At 32.5% G+C, this 27,378-nt stretch overlaps 1 protein-coding gene and 1 long non-coding RNA gene across 2 annotated transcripts in view; one reads left to right on the forward strand and one right to left on the reverse strand.

Moving 5' to 3' along the window:
* Positions 1-27,378, reverse strand: part of LOC129221950 (rho GTPase-activating protein 19-like) — a 64,062-nt gene that overhangs the window by 12,738 nt on the left and 23,946 nt on the right. Inside the window, exon 6 of the mRNA XM_054856348.1 lies at positions 23,044-23,196. Within this exon, the coding sequence (XP_054712323.1) occupies positions 23,044-23,196 (153 nt within the window). The remainder of the gene's footprint in view (positions 1-23,043; positions 23,197-27,378) is intronic.
* On the forward strand, positions 1,167-8,202 carry LOC129221959 (uncharacterized). The gene is made up of 3 exons (XR_008580555.1): positions 1,167-1,193; positions 4,290-4,356; positions 8,065-8,202. It is a non-coding gene; the product is annotated as an uncharacterized LOC129221959 (long non-coding RNA).

The following is a 27,378-nucleotide window of genomic DNA, read 5'->3' on the forward strand; positions in this document are numbered from 1 at the left end:
AAAGATGCAAAAAGAATGAAATATTACATGGAAATTAAGTTTGCTAAAAGAAAAAAAAAGATAATAAAAATAAAATTAAAATACATCATTGCAGTACAAGAAGCTAACCTATACTTCTATATGAGAGCTTCGAAAGTAAAAAATACATGAAATATTTGAAGGATGCAAAAAGATTGAAATCTAATACACAGCGATCAATTTGCGGCGAAGCACGTGGCTCCGTGTTCGCAAACTTTTATTTTTCCATTACTTTATTTATTTTAAACAGCTTTTCAATAAATGATCTATTTTAGCTCACAACAAATTAAAAATCTAATGCTTACGCCTTTTCGATTAGAGGGTTCGTACTCAATTTCAGACATAAAATGAAGGAGTTTTGGAGGAGTTTTGAAGGAGTAAAACGAGATTTTGAAGGAGTATTTTTGGGCTGTCCATAAACGACATCACACTTTTTTTTTCAACATATTTGACCCCCATTGGCACAAAGGGTCATACTATATCTTACTTCCCTTGTCACATGTCATATTTTCCATAAAAATATCCCACTCAGCAGAACTGGTCAGCGAGACGTCCCATAATGGTCGTATGTTTGACGTCTGGAGGGCGCTTCAATATGATGTCCACAGGACGCCTCTAATTTTATTTTTAGTAAAATTTAGCGCATAAAATGAGTCAAAAGATGATAAAATTGTTGAAAATAGATGAAAAACGTATATTTTGCTTCAAAAAAGTTTAATTACTAATTAAAACCATGTTTTTCCAGTTTGGTCTTATAGCGTCAGTTTAGTCAGTTCCTGGGACGACATAACATTCACCATTTGAGGACCCTTTTACTCAACCCGGGTTCCAGCCCTCTACCCTGGTCCCTGTGTCGTCCTGGCGACGGACTTCATGCCGTCTATGCGACGCCGAACCTTTTTACACTTACACTTCATCAAGATATTCCGCGTAAAAATATACTCCTTAGCAAGAAATAAATAAATAAATTATTGAAAGGTTTAAAATCGCGTCTTTTTGTTTCGAAACACATTGTAACGAAGAAACATGGATAAAATAAAGAAAAAAGTTAAGCTTCCAACGGTGATTTTATTTTTGATTCTATTTCGAGATATTCATGCGCGGTATTCTAAACCAGCGCCGTCTCTCTGAGAACTCCCGCTCGCCGTTCGGCCATGTTTTTGCAAGCATGAAAGGTAAGTAAAAATATTTTTTTTATTACGTATAGAAATGCAATAAGAACGTTGTGTGCATCTTTTCTTAAAGATGTTTGTTTAAGAGTAATCCTTAACGTCACCAAAAGAAAAAAGCAAACTTTTAATGTATATTCGTGTGCGTTTTTACTTGAAATGTAGTGTTAACTATATGATGTGTTCCATTGTTTGTCCGTTGTGTTTGTGGCAGTTTAGTGTAAATGTTTACAGGAATACGTTCTTGAAGTACTGAAAAGCATTATGTTGTTTTTTTTTTTTTTTTTTTTTTGTTTTCTGCGTGTCCGTGCAGCATGTGAAGAAAAAAAAAAAGGTGCTCGTTACGTAATGTAAATACACAATCATGCCGATACTTCGACTGTTGCAGATTCTGTTGATACTAAATTTAAAAACGATATTTTTTTTATGGTATGAATTTAGACAGTTGTGATTAACATTAATATAATGTGTTTTATTGCAAGCAAATTCGTATACTCTGTATTATAATGCAAGCAGATGATATTTAAAAATAATGATGATTTTATTGTTTTTCAAAGCTGAAAATTATTTTTCTTTATCTCATGCTTGGTTTTTTCCTTAAAGATGTTTGTCATGATTCTGTAATTTTACTCCCTTGAAGTATTACGCCAAATTTTTAAGAGTAAATAAACCTGAAGTGATTTTGCTGTTATATGCATCGTTTTGTTACTTTATTGCATTCAACTGTTTTAAATTTTTCAGAATGATTTACTTCCTTTTTATTTTTGTCATTCGCAAAAAAATCATATATAGTTTTTAATTTACTAATGCAATGATCATGCTCTTTTTCTCGAGAATTTCTTCAGTAGTATTTACGTAAAGTTTGTCTGCGAGGTCACCAAGAGCCATTGAAATTTTTAGGAGCTGCTTTTTTTAGGAGAAGAGGGAGGCATGCCATCGTTCTTGGGGGACTTGACCAGCGCTGACAAGATTCCATGTCACCTTAATCGAAAACTGGTTGACTGGGCATGGTTCGGAATCAGAATCATGTTACGATTTTTATGGGGATGCCTGTCCCATGCTAACAAGGCCTTTGGGTCTAGGTGGCCCTTGCACTCACATGCATGATATAGTGTATGAAATTACTTTTTCTTCTCCTTTTTATTACAAAATTGTAATGCATTGTTATTTAAAGTCTGAACCAAATCAGGGTGGCGACAGATCAGGGAGATCAGGGAAAAGTCAGGGAACTTTATTAATCAGGGAAATATCAGGAAAGTTTGAAAAAATAACAAAAAATCAGGGAAAATTGATTTTATGAAGAAATTTTTTTCTTTACAAAATTAAGTACTCTAATTCCGTATGCATTTCCCGCCAATTATCTGTTCGAAAAAAAAGTAAAATTAATGAGGTGCGATTATACATTGCCGCATATTTGTGCATCTTTTTTCCTCAACGTCAAAATATTGAATCTTACTTATTAACCACAGGATGAACTTCCTAAGATTGCTTCTGTGTCTGTTAGGTTGTTTATTTTACATAGCTTGAAATTTCATTTTACGCTTTCAATGCTACGTAAAATAAATAACCATACAGGCAAAGAGGAAGCCTTCATTAATGCCTTAGCTATTTCGCCTTTATTCCATTGTCTCGAAGTAATTAGCGCACTGTAATCACAATTTCAAGAAGAAATCTTTGGTTTTTGAATTAATACTATAAAAGCTTAAAAGTTATTGCTTCTTCGTGTATTTAATTTAATTGCTAGAATTGAACTTTCAATGAAAAAAACTTTGTTTTTTGCGGTTATACTATTTGTTGTCACCGCAGATTATAAAGGTTTTCTTTTCTTCAGACTTAAGTGATTCTTTTATTTTATAACCAAGTTGTAATCTTCTTTTATATAAGATAAATAAATACCTTTGTGCTGAACAGTAATGTAAGACAAACAACGTTAGAAGAAGCACAAATTTGCAAATTGCAGCAGACACATGTTTCGGCGTTACAGGGAACGCCTTTTTCAATGCAAAAAAAAAGCTTATGGATGAAAAGACATCTGACAAAAGCTTTTGTCTCTATGAATGGATGTCAAATGGTTTCATCTTTTTTGCATAAATATGTCAGTTAGTTATATAAGAATAACTACATTACTTCTATTCTTCTTAAAATTCTTATGCTAAGTGGTTTCTGGGAGTAAAGTGTTTTTTTTTTTTTTTTAATTTTCTATAATCTTTCCATTATAGAAAAATTCTTCTTTTTTTTTTTGTTGGTTTTATTCCTCCCAAAAAATTGACTTGATGTGTTTTTTTTAACCATTTTATTAAAAAAGTAGCATCTCTTTAAAATATATCTTTAGTTCAACAACTTTACACAACTTAAAACGTTTAAAATACTGCATTTTATACAAACATACAATGGATTTCAAGTAGAGCAAAGAAAGAAAACCATTATCATTGGTAACATAAATCAGGGAAATTGGGTGAACTTAATCAGGGAAAAGTCAGGGAACTTTTTTTCACAGTTCCTGTCACCACCCTGCAAATGATTGGTATGACAGCAGCAGTGTCATATGATTTTTTGCATTTTACTAAAATTTATTTATAAACATTTAAATTCCATTGAACTAGACTAATATTCTTAATATTAGAGCGAGGTTTTGTTTTTGTGAACGACTTTATTTAACAACTATCAAATTTTTTATTAGTGTTTCATGGAACTTGATATAATACAGTCGTAACTGCATTAAAGGTACAAAAATAATTTTCATTTTGATTAAATTACAATAAAATACCATAAAAATTTTTTCTTTAAAAAGCCGGCTTTTTACAGTGGTTTAAACCAAATACAGCCGACTGGCCTTTTTTGGCCCGGCTAAAATCAAACAGCCCTGCCTACTGGTCCCTTGAACCAGTGAATTATTTTTCTAACCCATGTGAAAGCAGTAGGTAGCACTGCATGAGTGATGGCCTGTTTTCGGTTTTCATAAACTATGTAAAATTGTCTACATTGTGATATCAATGCAGCATATATAGAAGATTCAAGGGGTACTATAATGAAGTACCAAATACATATTAACATACTATTGTACTTTTTGTCATTACATATAATTTTCTTCCTTTTTTTAAGGAAGAAAACTTAAAGGCATCGAAGAGCAGAATGGAAATGCTTCTACTTTAACTTTCAAGTCTAAAAGGTAATATCTTTTTGTATTGAATTTTCATGCTTTTTCTTTCTTTCAAATGCAAATAATATTTGTTTTTAACACGCTTTTATTAGCTTCACCTGTATGTATGTATGTATGTATGTATCTTGTAACGGAATCTTGCAGCTCAAATTTCGCCCACTTCTTGTGATCGGATTCTTTTGAAATTTGGCATGCGGCCTCAGACCCGATGACAATGCAATATTCTATAATCAAATTAATTAATTAACTCTTTTAATTGTTTGTTTCCTCCAATTTTAATCAATATTTTGGCATACATCCAACAATGTGAAAAAGGAAAAATTTAAAAAAATACATTAAAAAAATACTCGCAAAAATTATTTAAAAATATCTACAAAAACCTTTAATTTTTCTGCATCAGATCAAATCGTGACAAATGTTTTAATGTATGCATACTGAAACTTTAACTAAATGGGTTACAGTTCTAATTTTGCTCCCCCCTCCCCCCATATCTCTCCCTTTTCATGCAACTGAATTTTTAATTAAGTCCTTTGATTGTTTTATTATTTTTTGAGTTTCCTATAGTTCGGTTTAGAGCTGTTTTTTAGTCATAGGTATCTGTATGAAATGTTCCAAAATGAATATTTAAAAATCATTTTAAATACAGTGTAACTTTCATGTTAACGATACCCGATTTAACGATTTCCTGAATTGAGCGATACATTTCACTGGTCCGAATTTAACTGCATTGAATGTATAAGCTCCTTGATTTGAAGATATCCTTATTCAACGAAAACTTTCTCCAGTCCTTTGACAATTATTTAATCGGGGTTATACTGTATTTTTTTTTATTTAATAGCACATAATTGAGAGTGTAGCAAATCTGCTACTTATATTTTTCCATGACTTTGAATTAATGCTCTCACAAAAGCAACTATATTGTCAATCAAGTGCATGCTCATGTCTGTGTTAAGCTTGGTTTCAATGAATAAATTCTGAGGAATTACAAGAGATCTTACTGTTGGGGGAGGGGGGTTTTTAAATGAAGGGTTGACAAGAGTCTGTCGACTTAGTTGGAAAGTATGAGAGGGCTGGGGTTTGGTGAACAAACTGACAAGAATGCATGACAAAACAAAATCTGTGTTAAAACCTCCTTTAACCGACACACTCAAATATTGAACGTTTATTCCGAGTCCCAGTCCCTTTATATAGGCTTTTCCATATCATTCACTCTGAATAGCTTACACTCAGAAAACAGTTATTATATAAAACTGAGTGAATATTCAAGGGGTGACCATTCCTTGAGGGAAATGGTGCATCGCCTCCTAAGCTACGACCCCCCCCCCCCCCAAAAAAAAAAAAGCATTCAAAGATATAGTTTGTTTCAGTTTCAATAATACCATTCCCATTCCGTCAGGACCCCCTTCCCTGCATTAAAAATTTTTTCTACAGTTTACACCAATTATTATTTTCAAGAAAATATATGTTTGATTGAACAGAGTGTTGTTGAGTTGTACTTGCTTTCTGTACTACTTTTCTCGCCTTCTTTTTTTTTTTTAACCAATTTTTTCAATCGCCATGTGTTGAGATTGTTACTTCTCTGCAAAAAGTCATCAAAACCCCTAACCGCCCACTCGCCTCCCCCCTCCAATTACTAATTTTTTGAACTAGTGATTGTTTTTTCTTTTTTCCCACTACAATATTCGTAACTTAATTTTGCATTTATTTGTGTAAATGTTATTTATTTATTATTGCTCATTTATGAATTATTTTTTATTTAGACATTGACATTTCATCCAACCTGGATTGCTTACTTTTATGTATATATATATTTTTTGTGGCCATAAAAATAATCTTTTAAATAAGAAGTCATTTGCGTGTTGTACACTATGTGCCAGGGCTGTACCCAGACTTTTGTTTCGAGGAGGGTTTTACCAAACATATTTCTTGTGCAAATTCAATATGATCAATGAAGTTTGATTTCATATTTTGTGTTCTGTTGCTTTTGTTACAATAGATACTTAAAGAGCATTAACATGAAAAATAAAAATACAATGTATTTCTTTCAATGAAAGAAAAAAAAAATCTGATCTAAGTTTTCTAATCACTCAAAAGGATGTATTTACTCTGTCTTTGCTCATCTAAGCACATGATTAGCGCAGCCAGAAATACCTTCTGGAGGGTATTTTTGATCAAAAATACCTTCTGAAAGGGTTTTTTTTTTCATCAAAACAGCCTTTTCATATGAAAAACTACTGTATTATAATTTGCGTTTTCATTAAAACCAATGCTTTTGAGGGTTGTTTTCAGCCCCTCTCCCCCTTCGCTATGCCACTGAAGCACATGTGAAGTAATACTTCTAAAATTTCTATTTTATGACATTTATAAAATGTGTAAGTGAGTTTGGTACTTTCAAATTTAAAGAATTTTGGTATTTTTGTTTGGTATTCAAAATTCAAAGGAAAATGGTGCATTGTTCTGTAGAAATGTTTACAATAAATGCAATAAAAATAAATACTGCAGATAAAACACCTTATTTACATTCTTATTCAATAATAATAATTTCATTTTTCAAATGAAATTACAAAATAAATAAAAAAATTAAAAATAAAATAGTAATAGAAATGTTTTCAACAAGAAAAGTGTATAAAAACATCTTTTGAAGAAGTAGTTTTGAAAATTTTTGGTGCGGATTTATTTCTAAAGAAGTGGCTATTAAGCTAGAAATTTCTCAGTGTTGTTCTCCCTCCCCCCCCCCTGTAGTAGTAAGTATTGCCTTTGCTTTAAACTGGAAGACATTCTTGATTTGATTTTGAGTTTAACATTGATGATGGTGCCTGTTAGGTTTTTGCAATGTTAATGGCGTGGGGGGGGGGCAAGGGTGGATTCAGGAGAGGGTCCCTGTGACAGTAATTTGTTCTGATTATTATTACTTCATTTTTTTCGATATGAAAAATAGTACATGGAATGAATATTAACATGTGTGTGTGTCCCCGTTCTGTAAGGTATTACTTCTCAGGGCCTCATAATTCAAAGGAGTGACTTGGTTCGTTTACTGGGGTTATTGCTATTTTGAGTTTTCTAATTGTTCATTTTCAAAATAACAATCATGACTAATGAGTTCAACCTCAAACCACATGTGTGTCTATGTTTTTCCAATAATTTATAAATTTAATGCCATATATTCAAAACTTGTGGTAGCGTGACCAGCCTATCTGCCAAAAAAAAATGACTTTTATGATGAAAATTTGAAAAAATATGATCTATGGTGCAGGTTGCGACATTGAAAAAAATAGGGGGTTGGTAGGGTATAATTGAAAGGATTTTTATCTCATTGGGTTAGGGGGGGTGCCTTGTAGCATGTGAGGGGGTGCGTCATCATCCTTGGGGGATGGACTTAACTGATACTTTTTTACGTAGGTGATACAACGTTCGCCATTAAAACATGACTCCCTTTACAACAATTTCTGGATCCGCCCCTGTGAGATGGGGGATGAATCTTTTGATTACTCATTTTACAGTGGGGACTAAAGGAATAGGACAATATTTTGACAAACCAGGAATAAGAATTTTCTTAGTACAATAGCTTATAAAATCACATGACTTTTTCCTATATTGAGCAAGTAATGTTTTTCTTTCTCTTCCTCCCCCCCCCCCAACCCATTAATATATTGTGCTGTCCTTTTTTGTGGTTTTTGAAAATATTCTTATTTTTTCTCTTCATTAATTCTTTTTCAGATGGTATTGGAAAAAACATGAAGGTAGCAGATGACCGAGGGAAAATGAAATCCTGGCTGAAGCATTCAGCAGACTAGCTGATAAGGGAACAGCCAATAATTAAAGAAATCTATTGTATAAAATTTGTCAATAAAGGTGTTTCATTGTATTATTTTAGTACTGCTCTTTGTATCAAACTTCATGGAATCCATTAAATGAAATTCAGGTAAATTATATAAGAATGTTGTGCTACTTGTACTTCTTTTTTTCTTTTGCAAAACTAAGTCCTGGCTTAATGTATTTAATTATTTTCAGTTAGAATTTCATTGTGTATTGATAAGAACCAATTGTATACTAGTTTTATCAACTTGGGGGCACTGTATTTCAGTTTAATATTGATTGCTTACATGCAGGGAATAAATTGAGAATTTCAATTGGAAACAAAATTTGCCTGCAATCTTAATATTATGTACTGGGCTAGAAGTTTTACTATGTATATTCAGGTTTTGGACAGTTATTAAAAGGAATAAATAAAATACATGTGAAAATGTATAAGCAGTGCAGGGGCTGCTCCATTGTAGGCAAGATATTTTATTAACAGCTAGTTCAAGTAGTTTTAAATTGCATTACTAAGAGGATCTTTTCAAGCCACTTGCTATAAAAAAATTCAAAGCTGTTGCTTAAAACTTGATAATCTCCAATTATATGTTTAATAAAAGGGCTACCTCTTTAAAGTTTTATCACAGCGAACTAAAATTTTGCATTTTAAATTCTTATAGTAGCTATAATAATAAATTCTTATATTAATAATTTTATTTAAAAAATGGAAAGTCATAAGCATAAATAGACGAGTAAGAAGGTACATAAAATGATAATAAACATTTTTATTCGAGGAATGCATTATGCCTAAACTATTTTTTGTGTTTTTCAAGCTGCTTTAGGAAAAGATTGTTGGACTCTCCATTCTCCAAAGAGCTTGGAAAAAATAATCAATAGAATACAATGCACCAAAACAATGAATGACAACTTTTTTAATTATCTGAGAGTAAAATTAATCTGTAAAAAAACTGAAAGGCGTTCAATATATGTATTTTATAGTGATAAATATACTGAACTAAAATTGCTTTGATTGGCTTTTTTATTTTTTAATTTAATTTATATTTTTTTAAAATAGTTTGCTTCATTTTGTCAATTAACATTGGGGCTGCAAACCTGATGAATTTGTAAGAGAAAAAAAAAATAATTGTAATAATAAAAATTTTCATAACTAAATGAGCTACAAAATGAAGTAAACTGAATTTGAAAAAATAATGAATTAAATTAAAAAATAAAATAGTCAAATAAAGCTCACTCTACACAATATAAAGCACTACTCACCCGACGCCGAAGGGCCCGTCTTTGGACGACCCTAGGACACCGTGAGACCGTCGCTTTAATGTGGGTTATTCCGTCCTAAGGCGTTCCTGGGACGTCTCTGCGTCGTCCCTTGTTAGTCGCCGTCCGTCTCCCGGACGTCAGACGGTGCCCTTCTGGGGACGTCTACAGGCCGTTATTGAACCCGGACATGAGGGCAGATTTAGGACGCCGGGGAGTGACGTTGCCGGGACGCCTCTATCGTCAGCAGATGACGTCCCATTGACACCTGGGCGACGACATTATGCTGAGTGGGATACTTATAATGACTATGTGACGTCACTTTTTTTCACCCTCTCCCCTCCCCATGTCACAATTTCATGAATCAGTCTCCTCCTCAATGCATGTCATCACTTGTAGATGACCCCATTTTCCATGGCAAGAATGCTATTTACTAAACAATTGCTTTTTTTTTCAACACAATCACTTAATATAGTACATCTACTTATGTATATTTAAATAACAGCTAGACAAACTGACTTTTGCTGTTGAGCTTTTTCTCAAAATGATTCTATTTAACAGCCCTATTTTTTAAAGTTATAAAACGTTTTGGGTTTTTAATCTACGCGAATGAGAACTAACATTAAAAGCATTTGAATACTAAGTGTCTGCATTATAACACACGTTAAGTCTTATCTTTACTTACGTTTTTCGAAGAACCCAATTTTTGGCTTCGGAAAAGATGATTTTGAAAATTCTATTCAGCATTGAAGCATGAAATTCGGCATGCCTTGTAAAGTGCTTCTTGAGTAAGTAGCAGGGTTGGCCGGATTGGACCCAATTGGGTTGGACCCAATGGGTTTTTTTGAAAAAACCCATTTAAAAAAACCCATTATTTAGCCCACTTTTGGGTTTTTTTAAAATTTTTTGAGAAGTTTTTTAAAAATGTAATTAATTTAAATACTTTTACAATTTAAACTTCTATTTTATTTGTTCTTCACCACAGACAATGGACATAAAAAATGAATTTTGAACTTTAATAGTATTTCTTAACTCTTAACGGTATTAAAAATACATCAAAGATTTAAAAAATATATATTTAACTTTTATCTTTAACTGGTCAATAAATAACTCAAATTATCTAGACTAAGTCCTGTCACGTCTGGTTTTCTCAATATTTGTAGATTGTACAGAGGAAACTACTCCAGCGTAAAGGCTTTCATGTGAATTATTTTCTGCAACCCGACACGTCACAAATTTCGAATTAACAAGTTATATTTTTTTTAGAAATTAACAGGTTTTACAAATGGTCGGACAGAAAACAGAATAGGATGTACAGTATTTTCATTATCTTACAAAAAAGTTTAATATTTCTTAATCTGTACACAAAAATAGAAAAACAGGCAACATAAAATTCAAAGAAATGTCTTGATTAAGCTGGAATTCAGTAAATAGAGATTTAAACTACTTGAGGTTCTACAGTAGTTTTGCATAAAAAAATGAAATACAATAAAGTAAAATGCAAAAAAAAAAAAAAAATAGTAGTAATTAAAAACGAACAATAGATTTTATCACTCAAGAAGTATTTTTGCCTTAACTGTTGGTAATCATGGAAACTAAAAAATCTGAAACTTCACCATTCTTGGGTTTCGTCGTCTTTCATACTCTTCTTCAGAAAACGCTGAATTTTAACTAGTTTTCAAGCTTTTTTTACCCCAAGACAATTCTTGTGCTTTGTTCATATACTTACGCTACAATATGCTACAAGTACCTTACATTTTCCCTAAAAAAAGACAAAAAAACCCCACATTTCTTTTAAAAAACCCAGCTTTAGTTGGGTTTTTTTTGGGTTTTATTTAAAAAAAACAAAAAAACCCTGGGTCCATGGGCTTTTTAAAAAAAACCCGGGTTTTTGCCAACCCTGGTAAGTAGTGTAAGAGACCACAGACTATTCAAGTGATAAAATATATTTTGATTTATAGCCTTTTTATGCAAAAAAAAGGTGAGTAATTTTCGAGAAATGTCTGAATAAAGTCACGTAATTTGTCATAAATCTTAAAACTCCTTAAATACTTGAGTTCAAGAATGGATTTTTTTTTGCTATAAAAAGGTTAAAAATGGAAGTCAAATATAATAGTTTACCTGTAACTTCTAAATGCTACTTGAAGATCCAGTCAGTTACTGTTGTGAATGAGACATTATAAACTTGCTATAACCAAAAAAAAAAAAAAAAAAAAACTCATTTCCACAATGGTTCATGACTTTTTGGAAAACCTTCTTGCTATATATCAAACGACTTTCCAACAACAAACACTAATGGCAGAAAAGGATGTCTCTATATTTATGCAAACATTTGTTTCTCAAATAGTTGATTTGTAATAGATATTAGCCAAGCATCATTTGCGCATGTTTTACTTCACTTACGAAATGTCTTAGTCATTTAATAATATTTTCACCTTCGACTTTTATGACTTCTATAATCAATTTGTAAATCACATCTTTATGAAAATTACTACACTAAAATTTCAAAATAAAAATTTATAATTTAATAGTAAAGTACACAAAAACATTGATTTATTTTGTAAATCTTACTTAATAGACCAACTACATTTTAACAAGAATATATGAGATGTTAACTTTTCTTCCCGTTAAACAGTCTCCCTTTAACAATGCCTTAACTTTTCATGCTCAATATGAGATCTTTTTCCAAGCAAATATTTTTCTTCTACAAATGCTCTATTTCTTTCAGATAATAATTACTTTTCAAACAATACAAAGCGTTTCCTCTTAACCTTAAAGTTTTATGAACACTTTGATAATTAATCTGTAAATTACATCTTTATAAACATTAAATGGCAAAATAAACAAAATTACTACATTACATTTATTTAAAAAAAAAAAAAGTTTGATTTAACAGTGAAATATGCTAAAGCTCTGATTTTTTTTTAAAAGTCCATTTTGGTCTGCTCAATTTTAGCCAAAATTTCTGACATGTTACATTTTTTTTCTTTAACAGTTTTCCTCAAACTGTTTGACTTCACGAACAATTGTATATCTCTATTAGCTTCTGCTTTCTCTGAAAGAACATCAATTTCCTTTTCATGTTCAATAATGTCTTTTTCCAGGCAAATCTTTTTCTTCTCTAAATACTCGATTTCTTCTACAAGTAACTTTCTTTTCCTTTCATTGGATTCTGTTTGATTAAGTTTACGTTTTTCTTCTAAATACTGCATATATTTTGACCTTGCAGATGAAACAGAGATCCTAAGATCATCTGTTATGACAATGTCATAAATAGATCCAGCAAATCTAATGCCATCATACACAAGTCTTTGGGATATATAGGAAGTTTCTTTCAAGTTTTCTGTTTCTATCACCTTATTAACCGAAAAGCCCCTTTCAACTGTGGCCTGGCCATGTGATAAAATTAAGAGCATCTTTATTACATTCCACAATTTAGGGTACTGCTTGTCCTGAAAGTATTGATATAAAAATTTATCAAGTGCCTGCAATTTTGGGTTAAAAAGCTTGAATTCTGATACTGATTTCTTAACTGTTTCTTCTATAAAAGAGGAATACTCACCCAAGATTGTATCCCCATCATTTTCTGAAATCTGCTTTTTCTTAGTCAATTGTAGCAACACAAGTTTCATCCTGCTCTTTGATTTTATTGGATCAGTTGCCATTAATCTAGGGTCAATGCAGCATGCATTTCTTACAAAAATGTATTTTGCAGGACATTTTAAAAATAAATGGTGGAACATATTTAATATGAATCTTTGACCAGTATACTTCAAGTCAAATACATCAGCTGATGTAATTTCTTTTTTGGGGAGTTTTTCTTTGACTATTTTGTCCGCAATAAACCCTAGGCTAACTTTATCCTTTGTTTCAAAATTCTCTACAGATAAGAAGTCAAACTTTGCAAGACTTAAAACAGTTGATAGGCTTGAAATTACATCAACTTTAAGCACACAAAAAAGTTCCAAGGCATTGTTTAGTCAATGCAAATATGTCATCTGAAAAAAAAGGGATCAAAGGTTTGTCACTTTGATACATTTCCATGAATGGCTGTAACATTTTTGCTACTGATAGAAAAAAATTTAACTTGGCAAGCATAGTTTTATCTTTGGTAGCTTCAGAAATTACCAAGAAAGAATTGCAACTAACTTTGGGCAATTTTCTTTGTGCCACATGTGTAACGTATTTCATAACATCTTCCCAGATTTCGATTGCTCTCTCAGCAACTGGAACATTTTCCAACCAGCGATGACCAGAAAATTTTAATGGCAGTTTTTGTTTACTACTTATTTTTAGAAAATCTTCTTTACGTGCAGGTGAATCTTTAAAGAGCCAATATAAAGCACCTAAAATTGAGGAAATATTCCACCCAGTTTTTTCAAGCAACTTTTTGAATGAATTATTTAAAATATGCAAGCCACAGCTGCCAACTGAAACACACTGAACATCATAATCTTTCCAGAGATCCTGTTGCAATGTTTCGTAAAACTTCCAATTAACCGCAGGCCCATCCATCGATATTTGCAGTAGTTTGGACAAATTTAGCTTTTCAGTTGCCTTACAAAAGGCCTCCATAAGATCATCTGCTGTTGAATGACCCATAAACATTGATGTTACATATCGAGTTTGAACTTCTGCAGTTTCAGTATGCCAGAATCGGACAAAAAGATCCATCTGTTTTTCCTGCTGACAATGGTTAAGAGTTTCGTCAAAAAGTAAAGTGTAGTGATTGATATCTTCAAAATTTTTAAACAATGTTTTCTGAAAGTAGGGGGCTAGTCCAAAATTGCAAATATATGCACATTTCTTTCTGCCACAAGAAAACTGCATTGCAATTTGGCTATCAGGGAACATTTTCCTGAATAGTTTGCTTGTATCTTCACAAGACTTATATGAGTAATGGCTTTTAACACATTTCAGGGTCCACAATATTTCTGCATCCAGAACGTCTTTTTTTGTTATGAAGTTCTCTATAGTATTTCTTGGTGACTGTAAAGGTTGGAAAGATTCTATAGGTGATGTTGCTTGAATAGCTGATGATGATGATGGTGGAGAAATATTCTTGCAAAAAGTATTTATTTGACAACTTACTGTTTTTCTAGCATCAATCAACTCACGATGTTTTAATCCTATAGAGCAAACAATAAATTCAGAAACAAACAGAAGAAAGTAAGGAAAAATGCAAATTTCCACTTTAGTTTATGTTTTAGACTTGTTGATAGAGAAATACATAAAGTATATTTATTCACTTGAAGCAACATATTACCATCTAAATGCAATAGGACGATTGGAGAAAAGGCTAGGATCAACTTTAAATTTACTGAAACATTAAAAAAAAAAAAAAACTACTACCGTATTTTCGGGAATAAGCGCCGCGGCGCATACAAGAAAAAAAGTAAAAAAATTGTCGGTGCGGCGCATAAACGGGTGCGGCGGATACAATGTTTCTTTTCTCCAACTTTCAAAAAAAAAAGTTGAAAATGATGCTATCTGATGGCACCACATCGTTTGCTTTCATTTTGCGAAATCCTTCACCCTTGGGCGTCAAGTAAAGCAAAGAAGGGGGAGGGAAGGTGAGTCAGCGATTGCACGTGTTTCACTGAGGAGAGAAATGCTGATCCATGTGCGCGAGCAAGCCTTATCACGTCGGAGCGAAGGGATAGGAAATCCTTCGACCTTGGGCAAAAAGTAAAGCAAAGAGGGGAGGGAAGGTGAGTCAGCGATTGCATGTGTTTTACTGAGAATGATACGCTGATCCACGTGGGCGAGCAAGCCTTATCGCGTCGGAGCGAAGGGGTCAGGGAGAGGAGGCAGCAAAAATACTAGTAAAAGAGAGGGATGGATATCCAGTGTGTAAAGGAAATTTACCACCTCCCTCACAAAAATGGATTGCTTGGTCAAGCATCCTAATGGGAAACTTGTCTCCTAGCTCTAATTTTATTATTCACTCACATCGTTGTGTTGCATCTTCTGCTGTCGTTCGTGCGTTCTTGACTTATCTTTTTTTACAAAATTTTTTAGAATTGCTTTTGAAATGGCTCCTAAGCAATTGAAAAGTTATACTGTAGCTTTTGAGGTAATAAATGCAGAAGCAATTGGAAATCATTTTGCTGCCAGAGAGTTCGGCATTGAAGAGAGATGCGTTTGCCGATGGAAATCGGATAAATTACCCATTGAAAGTGATGGCCAATCGAGGGATGCCGAAGGCAAAAAGTGCAAAATGGAGAATTTTTAAAATATTTCCTTATTGTTAATGAAAAATACTAACGAGAAATAAAATATTTTTTATTTACATTTAATCCAGCCATTGTGCTTTTAAGTTGTTTAATGCTGGGTGCGCGCTTATGGAAGGTGCGGCGCTTATTCCCAAAAATACTTTAATCAGAAGTTATTTGGAGCTTTTATTTTTTCTTAATTAATTTCATATTGAATTAAATTGCTCATTAAGCTAACTATTTTACTACATAACACTTTCTTCCAATTAATGAGCTTTACATACAGCATAAGTTTTAATGTTTATAAATAAAGACATTTTAAGACATAGATCATGAAAAATGTAATTTGATGAAAAATATTTTTTATTGGATTACTTTCTACAAACCAATTTTTAGTATTGTATGAAATGCCTTCGTTCTTGCAAACACGATTTTTGTTAAGGGTCCTTTTTGTTAGTTATTTCCTTTATTCAGAACTAATATCAGTAAAATTTTGCTTCTGAATTTCTAGTAGATTTATGTATTTTTTTTAATACTTTTTTCAAAACCGAGTGCTCATTTTCGTGCGACCAACAGAAAATTCCCGCATTTGGCGCGTTTTCCGCATTACTCACGCATTCGGTCTGAATGCTCAATTAATTCTTTATTAATAAGGAATCGATCCAAGTTTTTTTTTTTTTTTTTTTTTTTTTTTGCGTCCCCATTTTGTGAAAAAGCAAAATATGTTTGTGAGTTTTCTTTATTTTTGTGAAAAAGAAATTGTGAATTTCCCTTTTCTGGAAAAAGTTTTGTCCGGTAAAAATTTAAATGTATACATGATTTATGTTATTTTCAATAGTTTGCGTTGAGATAAGCATCTTATTCTGTTTTCAGAAACTTAAGCAATTGATAATCCTATGTACTTCGATCTTGCGAATGACCAAAGATGACGTCTACGCAAAAAAAATTAGGACAATAAATTTTTGAATTTGATGCGTAGAAGTAAATGTAAATAAGTAAAAATCGACAAAAAACTATAATTTAGATGAAATAGTCAGTTTTTGAAACATTAGCATCCAAAGCAATGACGATAAAATAATATTCTGAAGATAAAATTTGATGGTTAAAAATTTGGATTTTTCAAAAAAATAAAAGTTATCCAAAAAGGAAAAAAAAATCCGCCACATTTTGCAGTATTTTCAATATTTTGCATAGCAATGAACTTCCAATTCCGTTTTTGCAAACTTAGGCACTTGTCTTGTCTAATTCACTCTTGGGAATGACCAAACATGGCGACTACACGGATCTAAATTTTAATAGTAGCATAAAAACAACTAAAACATAAAAAATCCTCATGAAACCACAATTTAGTTGAAATTCTGTAGTTTATTCGGAACTCCAGCGCTCGAATACGCTACCTTGCGGTGATTTACAAAACTGCAAAACATTGCCACGTTGCGTTTCATGTGTGTCTGTTGATGTAAACACAGGCAGTTTGTTCTGAGTATTTATTAACGCAATCGATGTGTCTTAGTTTGCTTTCAGCTACAGAAATTAATTCGTCCCTAAGTAGTATTCTCGAGCTCCTCAAAATAATGTTAGTTTTCATTATTTCCTTAATAATTGGTGAAAGCGAAAATTCTGGATTAACAAACTCGGATAACGTTATACAAGGTAAACATTTTTATTGTTTTGTATGAATTTGTAAGAATATGAGTTTTTTTCAGGGGTTGATCCAGGTTTTATTTTTTTGGTCCCCATTTTGTGAAAAGGCAAAATATTTTTGTGAAATTTCGTAATTTTTGTGAAAAAGCAAAATATTTTTGTGAATTTTCTTTATTTTTGTAAAAAAGACCTTCTCGTGATTTTTTTCTTGGAAAAGATTATATTAAAGCATTTTTAGCTGTCGTATCGTTATAGAAAAGCCCTAGACAGGTTTCAGGGGTGATTGCAAGTTTTTGATGAATACCTGAAAGCTGTCAAGAGAAAATGCGCTGGGGGAGGGGGGAAGTAAGACCCTTAATTTTTTAAACATTTTATTCGCAATTTGAAACATACATTACATTTATGGCTTTTTTTACAAATATACATATGCAAAGCACACTTTCTTAAGGTGAAAGTCTCACAACAGATTTCCTGTTTGCCCCTCTCAAATACTTTAAGAGCAATGAAAATTGCACATGCTGCTGAACGTAATGCTAACTCCTAATAAATACAATATGAACAGACTCAAAGATATCACATATTTCTTAACACAGAAGTGAAATACTCATTAAAGATTCCATGTATGTGTTTGAAAAACTTAAAAGTAATTAAAACCCAAAATAATACTGCACCAGCATTCAGCATTTAATTTTTTGACTTTTGACGCTCTTACAGAGTAGGTATTTCGTTTAAAACTTTGCAATTTAATGATGTTAATAAATATATAAGAAATTCTATTTGTTTGCCTCTTAACAAGGTACAGTAAACATCAAAAGTGCGAAAAATTCGTTTACCATGGCCGATGTAAGGAAATCAAGATCTTCAAAACAAATAAAAATATAAAAACAGCATGTAAAATAATTTTATTTTAAGTAAAGTTATTTTAGAATTGGATTTTGAAACTCAACACAAATTAATACTAAACATATATTGCGTAATCAAAGTAAAATTTAAGATTTTCCTGAAAACAAGCTACCAATCACAAGTGTCCCTCTCCCGTACCCCCTCTGACGCTCTCAAGCAAAAACACCTCACGCAGTAAGCAAAAAGATAAGATGGGGGAAGGTGGAAGAGGCTCCCGCGTAGATGCGTACACATTTGCGGTTAAAAAATATTGTGAAAAGGCTGCCTTTTTATAAATTTTTGTGAAAGGGCTGCTTTTATGACGCGGAATTTTGTGAATGGGGCCGCTTTTGTGATGGGGAATTTTGTGAATGGGGCCGCTTTTGTGATGGGGAATTTTGTGAATGGGGCCGCTTCTGCGGCGCGGAATTCGGCCCCAATTTGGCGCTGGATCGATCCCTGTTTTTAATCTTAAATTAATTAAACTTACCATATTTTACAGCAGCATTTAGTTGGAATGACAGTATGCAAAATATTTTCTTGAATATATTATCATAGAACAAAATGAATAACCGAGAAAGAATTTACTTTATTCCTTTTATTCTCAGCTGAAAGGTTTTGCCAAATTTGTTTAGGGTTATAGTTTTAGTATAGTGCGAGCAAAGTAGCCTTGGCGAGATTTCGCGTTTTTAGTTAAACCATTTTTAATTTTTATCATGAGTGGAATAAAATGGTAGTAAGATTACAGAATTCGATAAGTGAAAAGAAATAATGGTCAATCAACTGAAAAGAAAACTACCACCATATATCCATGAGATTTTTGTTGATGATTTGCATAACATGACACAATTAAATCGTAACTCAGAAATTAGAAAAATCGAAACAGAAAATTTTTAAATTAACCGATTCAGGAATTCAAGAGAAATAACTCAGCTACAAATGGAAAACAATAAGCACTAGCCAAGCAAGGCAAAAAAGTATCTTCTTTTGATAACAATTTGTAATGTCATATTGAATTTTCTAGCATTAATTGTTATTCTTGTCAGGCCACAATTATTATTTATTCAGTAAGTTACCGCCCTATAGCCAGGGCTAAGGCAGAAATACATGAAATACACATCGTCTGGTTAGTGCTAATTCTATATTAGCTACCAGTTTGTTTGGCACTCTTGGCTTTCTTAAGAGGTTTTCCCCCCTCCAGCTCAGTTAGTCCTATGCCGGGCTGATGAGTGCTAATAAGCACGAAACTGCAGTACTCCGCTGGAATTGACTGAGCTGGCGGTGTATTTCATGTAATTATTATTTAGTTTTATCAAGAATTGATAAATATCGAATTCAACATCGTGGAAATAGCTGCTTAGAACTACGAACTACGTAGTTTGTATTAATCTTTGACGTTTAGTAATGCTTCTTGAATTCTCATTTCTTTCTACGTGGGCCAGAATATCCACAAAACTTTGAAAATTAATTTAAAAAGAATAAAGCGAAAAAATCATACGTACGAACAAAAATCACAACACTTTTAGCATTTTCTTCGTTACCATGTGCGTTTGTTTTAGTTTTTAAGTCTGCCATTAGACAGTGACTTCAGTGCCCCCTATAGTTCGTTGGAGTTGCGAATAGCATGTTAGCGTCCAAATCAACGAGTTTAAAATGCAATTTTAACTAAAAGTTTTTCCATTTCTCTAGAAAACTATTTAAAATAATCAAAAAAAAAAAAAAAAAAAAGATTTACAGCACATTTTGCGTTGTTTTCATTAGTTTGCAGCTAAACAAACTTCCAATTCTGCTTCGTTCTTATAAACTTACGCACTTAAGCATCTTGTCCGATTTCATCTTGTCTATGACCAAATATGGCGTCTATGTTTAACGCGTAGCTGAAATTTTGAAGCATCTAAGAAGCTTTCTGGTAAAAAAATTATAAAAGAAAAAAAAATATCTTCGCCGATCGACCTGAAAGTTAATGATGTAAAATTTTGTGAACGAGCTGCTTTTGCGATGTGGAATTTTGGGACCGCTTTTACGATGTGGAATTTTGTGAAGGGGCCGCAAAACAGACCCAATTCGGGTCTGGATCGACACCTATATAAGGTCAAAAAATTTACATAATGATAGCAGAAAGTGACAGTACTAATTTCGTAAACTTTAGCCTAACTCTAAACCTTGTTTTTCGTACTGAATTGCTTGTTTTGTACGGGAGTAGATACATAGAAAATTTCACTTACTATTTCTGTTTTATCATCAAATTCGCCGATTTTAACATTTTTTATTTTCAGAAAGGAAAACTTTTAAGAATATATACAATACAACATTGAAACAATAAAAAAAAAGTCGCTTTTAAAAAGATCTCTAAAATCCAAAAAATTCGAAAACCCACATCGCCGATTTCAGATTTTTGAGGTTCAATATTTCGCTAAATAATTTTGTTGCATTTTACAGCAGCAAGAACTTTTTCTGTTATTCCCCCCTCCCTCAAAGGTTTTTTTTTATATACATATATATCGCGCATCATATATAAATACATATATTTAAAACTTTTCCATAAATAAAAAGGAAGCTTACCTGTCATATGACACTTGATGGCTCCTTCGCCCAAAGTTGACACATTGATCTCTTTTTTGCACGGAGCGCATTTTGCAGTATAACGTGATTCAGTTGAAAGAAGCCAGTCTTTATACTCCAACTTATCCAACCACAATTTGTTCAAAATGCATTTACCACCAGGCATTTTAAATTTAACACTTAAACTTTAAACAGAAACACTATCAAAATTTGCAGAGCCCTTTCCCAGCGGCAGACGATTTTTATAAAACGTGAAATATACGAAAACTAAATTATAGAGAAAAAATATTTTCTTTTCTCAGATGCAAAAAAAAAATTGTCTGCTTTAACACATTCAAAAGCGAAAAATTATCCTCTGCTTTCCCACATGCAATGTGTTTATTTTTTCCCCCCCTTCGCCCTTGTGACGAAGTTAACAGTTGCCGATCGAAGTATTTTGGTATCGATCGATCGACTGTCATAGAGGAAGATTATGTAGTCTTGAAATAAAAAAGAAGGAGTTTTGAAGGAGTTAAAACCAAAATGAAGGAGTTTGAAGGGCCCTTCAACTTTTTTTTTCTAAATGAAGGAGTATTGGAGGAGTTTTGAAGGAGCGTACGAACCCTGGATTCGATATTTCCCCGAAATTAAGTTCACAAAAAGAAAAAAATAATAATGAACATAAAATAAATTATTTAAATAAAAAAAAGCTGTCCTACATTTCCATATAATAGCTTCCAAACTGAAAAATAATTGAAATATTTGAAGGATGCAAAGAGATTGAAATCTCATACACAGCGACCAATTCTCCGCGGAGCACGTGGTTCCATGTTTGCATGTTTTTATTCTTCCATTACTTTAGTTATTTTTAACACCTTTTCAATAAATGTTCTATTTTAGCTCACAACAAATTAAAAACCAAATGCTTCTTCCTTTCTGATCAAATGTTTCCCTGAAATTAAGTTCACAAAAATAAAATAAATTATAACAAAAACAAAAGCTATCATTCATTAGCATATAATAGCTTCCAAACTGAAAAATAATTTAAATATTTGAAAGATGCAAAAAGATTGAAATCTTATGCACAGCAATCAATTTTCCGCGAAGCACGTGGCTCCATGTTCGTATACTTTTATTCTTTCATTAAGTTATTTTAAACAGCTTTTCAATAAATGTTAAATCAAATGCTTATGCCTTTCCGATACGATATTCCCTGAAATAAAGGTCACAAAAAGAAAAAATAACAATCATAAAATGAATTATGAAAATGAAAGAAGCTGCCCTACATTTGCATATAAGAGCTTCCATACTGAAAAATAATTGAAATATTTGAAGGATGCAAAAAGATTGATATCTTATACACAGCAACGAATTTTCGCGAAGCACGTGGTTCCATGTTTGCACTTTTTTTATCGTTTTAATCTTCGATTTTTTTAACAGGTTTTCAACAAATATTCTATTTTAATTCAGAAGTAATTGAAAAGCAAATGTTTATCCCTTTCAAATTTGATACTTCCCCCTGGAAATCGTTTCAACAAGCGTCAAAAGAAAGATTTTCATAGCACTCACGGAAAAAAAAAAAAAATAAAGAGATTTTAGAGACTAAATCATGAAAATAGAGACTTAAAAGACACTCAAATAAAAAAGAGACAAATAGCTGGAAAAGAGACTATTTCCGAGGCCTGATTAAGCCACCAAAATTCTCTGGTAACCTTACTGTGCAAAAATTGACCAATTTCAGCACTCAACTTGTGTATAAAATAGTTCAGTGTCCCAGACTGCCCCCCCCCCACCACATTCCTAAATTAGACCTGCACTCAACATCACTAAGATCACAATTTTGAATGTATCAACTAATTATAATAGTTTTAAATTTAATTGAATTTTAGCATAAAAGACATTGAGAATATCTCTGAATACAATGCAGTTGATTAAGTTTAATCTTCATTACACGTTTCACTATTAAAACTTTTCTTACTTCTATTCTTTCAAATTAAGTCATCTTTAGTATTGTCCACATAAAAACTAATCTAAAATATCACTTATTATTTAAAATACATTAAATTAAGGGAAGATGACTGCATTTTCTGTTTTGGCACATTACTTTTAAAGCCTTCAATTCCTTTTTCTTTCTGCATCAGGTATTTTTTTACAGCTCCAACACTGGGGGAAAAACCCATTTGAAATCAATAGATATGTAAACAATTTTGAAAAAATTAGGCTTTGAAATATGCTGCTTGATCTCTGCTTATTTATCTTTCTATGGAAAGTAATGTATTTATGAATCTACAATTAATATTGTAAAAAAAGTTTAGGATACTAAAAATAAAACTTATGACTCAACTTTTTTAATGAGTTTCCTTTTCTTGGTAGTATTTGGCAAATTTTCAATGTATGCTTGCAAGTCAGAGAGAGCTTGACTAGTATAATCAGATGACTCAGTTACAGTAGTTTTTGCTCTATCACAAAATGTTATTGTTGTTTTTACTGGCTCGTTCTAAAAAGAAACAAAATATTTAGAGATACAATTACAAAATCAGTGAAAATAATCAGTGCATCAGTATTACTAGAAAGTCACCCGTCATGGTATGACGGATGAAAATTTGCTTCTACATTTGAACGCAGCAATTGCCTGTTTGCTGATATTTGGTAGTTTAAGTTTTAACCTTAACTCTAACGGATTAACAACTCCAGTAGATAGCAGTCATTGCTGACCATTTTTATGTTTCTTCATGCTCCTAAAATGAGTCTTACCAGTAAAATAGTTAAGTTACCGGAGCGAATTCAGTCTTGTCACAATGATGCCTTTCCCTGCATGTTAAACTCTACCAAATCGTATTATCAAATTATCATGCTGTGGTGGAAGTTTCTAAGTAACTATTAAACACATTGCCTTCCAACAACACGGAAAATCATTTAAAACTGCTTTTTTGGAGCTACAATTTTGAAAAATTGCAGAGCCCCTAATGTTACCAAATATGGTGTACAGTCACGTTTTTAAGACTTCTGTTTCGGAAACTTCCGGATAAAGGCCTCGTGCCTTGAACCCCTCCTTTTAATACCATTCAAATCGTCAAAAAATGGGGTTTTAAGAACGACAATTGGTTGAGATGCTTATCTCGTTGACCTCTTTTAATAGAGTAAGAAGATGCTCCGGTATGAAATCTGAAAATGAAAAAAACTATAATTTCAAAAATATTAAAGTGAGACCTTTAAACCTTTACCCTAGTCCTCATGCTTAAAAAGTTCGCTTTTTAGGAATTCTATTTTGATTCTTTTTTTTTTGGGGGGGGAGGGGGAAAGAAAGAGCCCCCCCTTCCTATAATCATCAAAGTTGTTGGTAACTGCATTTTGGAACTTCAGTGTCGAAAAATTGGGATGAGAGGTGATCGATTTCACTCTATTTTCCCAAAAAAAAAAAGATCGAAGACAGCACCAAAGTGCCATTCCTTACTCCAACTTCAACACATATAGCATATAACCATGTTTTTGAGACTTTAGTTTCTTAAAATTTCCTCAGAAGGCCCCCTGTAACTTTCCACTGTCGAAACTGCCGGAAATCATCTATAATTGAGTTCTTAGGATTACAATTTCAAAATTCTCCCTAGTACAGGAAATTTTAAGAGTAGTACCCCTTAAAATAATTTGTTTGTGCCACTGTCGGACAGTGTAGGAAGCTGTGGCAGTATTTAGGACTGATAAATCGATGAATAGGTAAAGACAATGGCGAAACAACTGCTTTCAATCATAACCATTTTAGGGGGAGCAGGGGAGGGATGAGGTTTTATTTTTCGAAGAACATTTCATATTAAAAAGATAGAATTACCAAAAGGAAGGGAAATAAACTATATTTGTAATCTAAAAATGAAAACATGTAATGTTTAAACGTTTTTAAAATTTCTTTTAAATTTTGTTTATTGTGGGGAGGGGTAGCACTTTGCAGATTTGTCCGCGGCGGCAAAACTGCTAGAGCCGGCCCTGGCATTGGAAGAAATCAGGGTTCTTTCGCTTGTTTCACACAAAATGTGCCAACCATTTGTCGTTGTTGACTCACATGATTTGGGATCTTTGGGTCAGCTTTTGCTAAGCCAATGATTGGACTTTGCTCCCTCCATTTTAATTCCTGCTCTAAGGGCTGACACAGGAAAGCATTTCCTTCTCGCGATGTTTGGAGCCAAGAATACTGAAGATCTAGATAGCTTTTGCTACCGGTGAATGAGAAAAAGAATCTGCTCCAGTAGGGGTGGAAGAATATTGACCCGAGATCAATTACAGCAATGCATTCTGCAGCTCCCCAGGAATTACTTTCCCTCATAGTCTACGTTTGCAAGGACAAATGCGTCCGTAACTGCGAGTGCAGAAATAGTGGTCTAAACTGCTCAAGCATTTGCAGTAATTGCTCAGGTCTAGGATGTATTAACAGGGACACGTCTAGACGAAGATCTAGAAGAGGACGTTGCTGTGTTTGTAGAGGACTGAATACTGCTGAATAACTTTCCTCAGTATGTCGCATTTAATGTTCTACATTTTTATTAAATATTAGTATTGAACTCAATTTACGAACTTCAGAAAGTTTGATAAAATATGGTTTCAATAAAAAAGGCAAGTATGCCTATTTTCTAAAAAAAAAACTTCTAAAACTGCACTTATAAAAATGTTAACATTAAAAATGATATAATTACAAATCATAACTGTTATGCATTTTCGTATTTTAAAATCATCTATGTTGAAAATATATTCATTTTTATTGCGGCATTCTCCAGAGAAAGTTTTAAGTTTCTCTGTGCCGCAGATTTATAAAGCCACGGCCCATGAAAGCCTTTTTTAACTTAAAAAGTAGAGCCCTTGAGTAGGTAGTGAGGTTGTTGTTCCTTCAAGGGTTTATCACAAACATACCACCGGCCCCTAAAATCGTAATTTGCTTTTACAAAACATAATTCATACAAATAATTAGTTTCATTAGTGATAATGAATTTTTATTCCAAAATACATAAAAAAAAATTTCTATTTTTACACCCTTTGTAACTTAACAAAATAATGCTTAGGACCATTTTGTTCGTGATTTAGTGTAGATTATTTTGTTCATTGCACTTTTCGCGCTAAACACCGTATTTTTCTAGATATTTCCGAGAAACTGATAAAAACTACTAATTTATCAACTTGCTCTCCCCCCAAACCTGATGCTGAAAACAGTGTAAGTTTTTAACAAACAATATGTGGACAGTACACAACAATTTGGAGTTGGCGGGAAACTTTTACTTTGGATGTTGAGGTTAGGCCTTTTTTTGGTCTAGTTTCACTGTACTATTAACAGTGTGCTCGAAAAAAGGATTGCTAACTTTTCTGCAGTATTAAGTCTATTTCTACAGATAACCAACTATAGAAGACTCTTTCCGATGTGGTAGGTCATCTCAACAACTAATAAATAATGAAGCTTTCATCATGACCAAATATAAATTCATTTCATAAGGATATTTTTGGTTTTTAGAAAATATTGACATAGTGTATTGAAAAATGATCGATGTTAGGAAAACAATTACCCCAAAATATTGATGTTTAACAAAAACATCAACATCCATGTCGCACCACCTAATTCAAATCACATATAATGTTTAAAACACCAAGTACAGTAAACTCCCGATTATCTATGGAATAGAGGGGCACGGTAACCGTGGTTAATCCGAATGATAGGTAAAAAACAGAACTTAGTGTACAATAGCTGAAAAATATTAAGAACACTCTCACATACATTTAAATTATAACTAAAAAAATTGTACATTGCATTTACTAACGTTGAATATGAAAAATATATGTAAAATCAAAAAGAGAATAATAACACACTCATAAGTTTAAAAAAAAAAATGTGAAAAAAAAACCCCTTCATAATCTAGAGTTTACTGTATAAATGTTCACTCTAAGTGCAGAAAAAAATGAGCAATTTTGATTAGGATTTTTTTTTCTTCTAAAATGAGCCTAACAATTGCACTATATTATGTGAGCATTTACTTTTTTACACCGAAGTACACTTAAAATTTTCAAATTTTATACTCTGAAAGTAGAGTATATATATATATATAAAAAAGAAAAAAAACTTAAATACTTATAGTAGTAAAATCATACATTCACTTTATTACTAAAAGCGGCAACTTTTTCTTTTACCATACCTGCCAACCTCCGAGAAAAAAAATCCAGAAGATTTTTCTATTTTTATCCACAAGATTTTAACGCAAAATAAAATCAAACAGGATACCTACCCTCTTTATATTTAACAATATATTAGTTATGAATTTCATATCAATTGAACTTACTTTCGTTTAGTAAATATTACTTTTATTGCTTTCTTTAAAAGTTTGGAAATAACATTTGGTACTCATTTTAAAAAAAGAACAAAGCAAAAACAGCTCGAACTGAGAGGACGAGAAGATAATCGGCGCCGAAATTGTGCCCCTAGTTGCCAGGCGCGACGCTTGCTTTGATTGGATCCCGATGAAGTCATGCGCTGTATCACTCAGTGACGTCATAATCTTGCCTCGCTTCTTCTCGTGCCATTCTCTTACGGCAACCTTTCCTTGGCTACTTGGCCTACGCGTTCCACAAAAGTATCTTTAGCGCCAAAATTGACAAGATAATTATTTTTCCTACAAAACGTGAAAAATCCGGAAGATTTTGCTCATAACCG

The sequence above is a fragment of the Uloborus diversus genome, chromosome 1 (assembly GCF_026930045.1).
Source record: "Uloborus diversus isolate 005 chromosome 1, Udiv.v.3.1, whole genome shotgun sequence".
Taxonomy (NCBI): Eukaryota; Metazoa; Arthropoda; class Arachnida; order Araneae; family Uloboridae; genus Uloborus; species Uloborus diversus.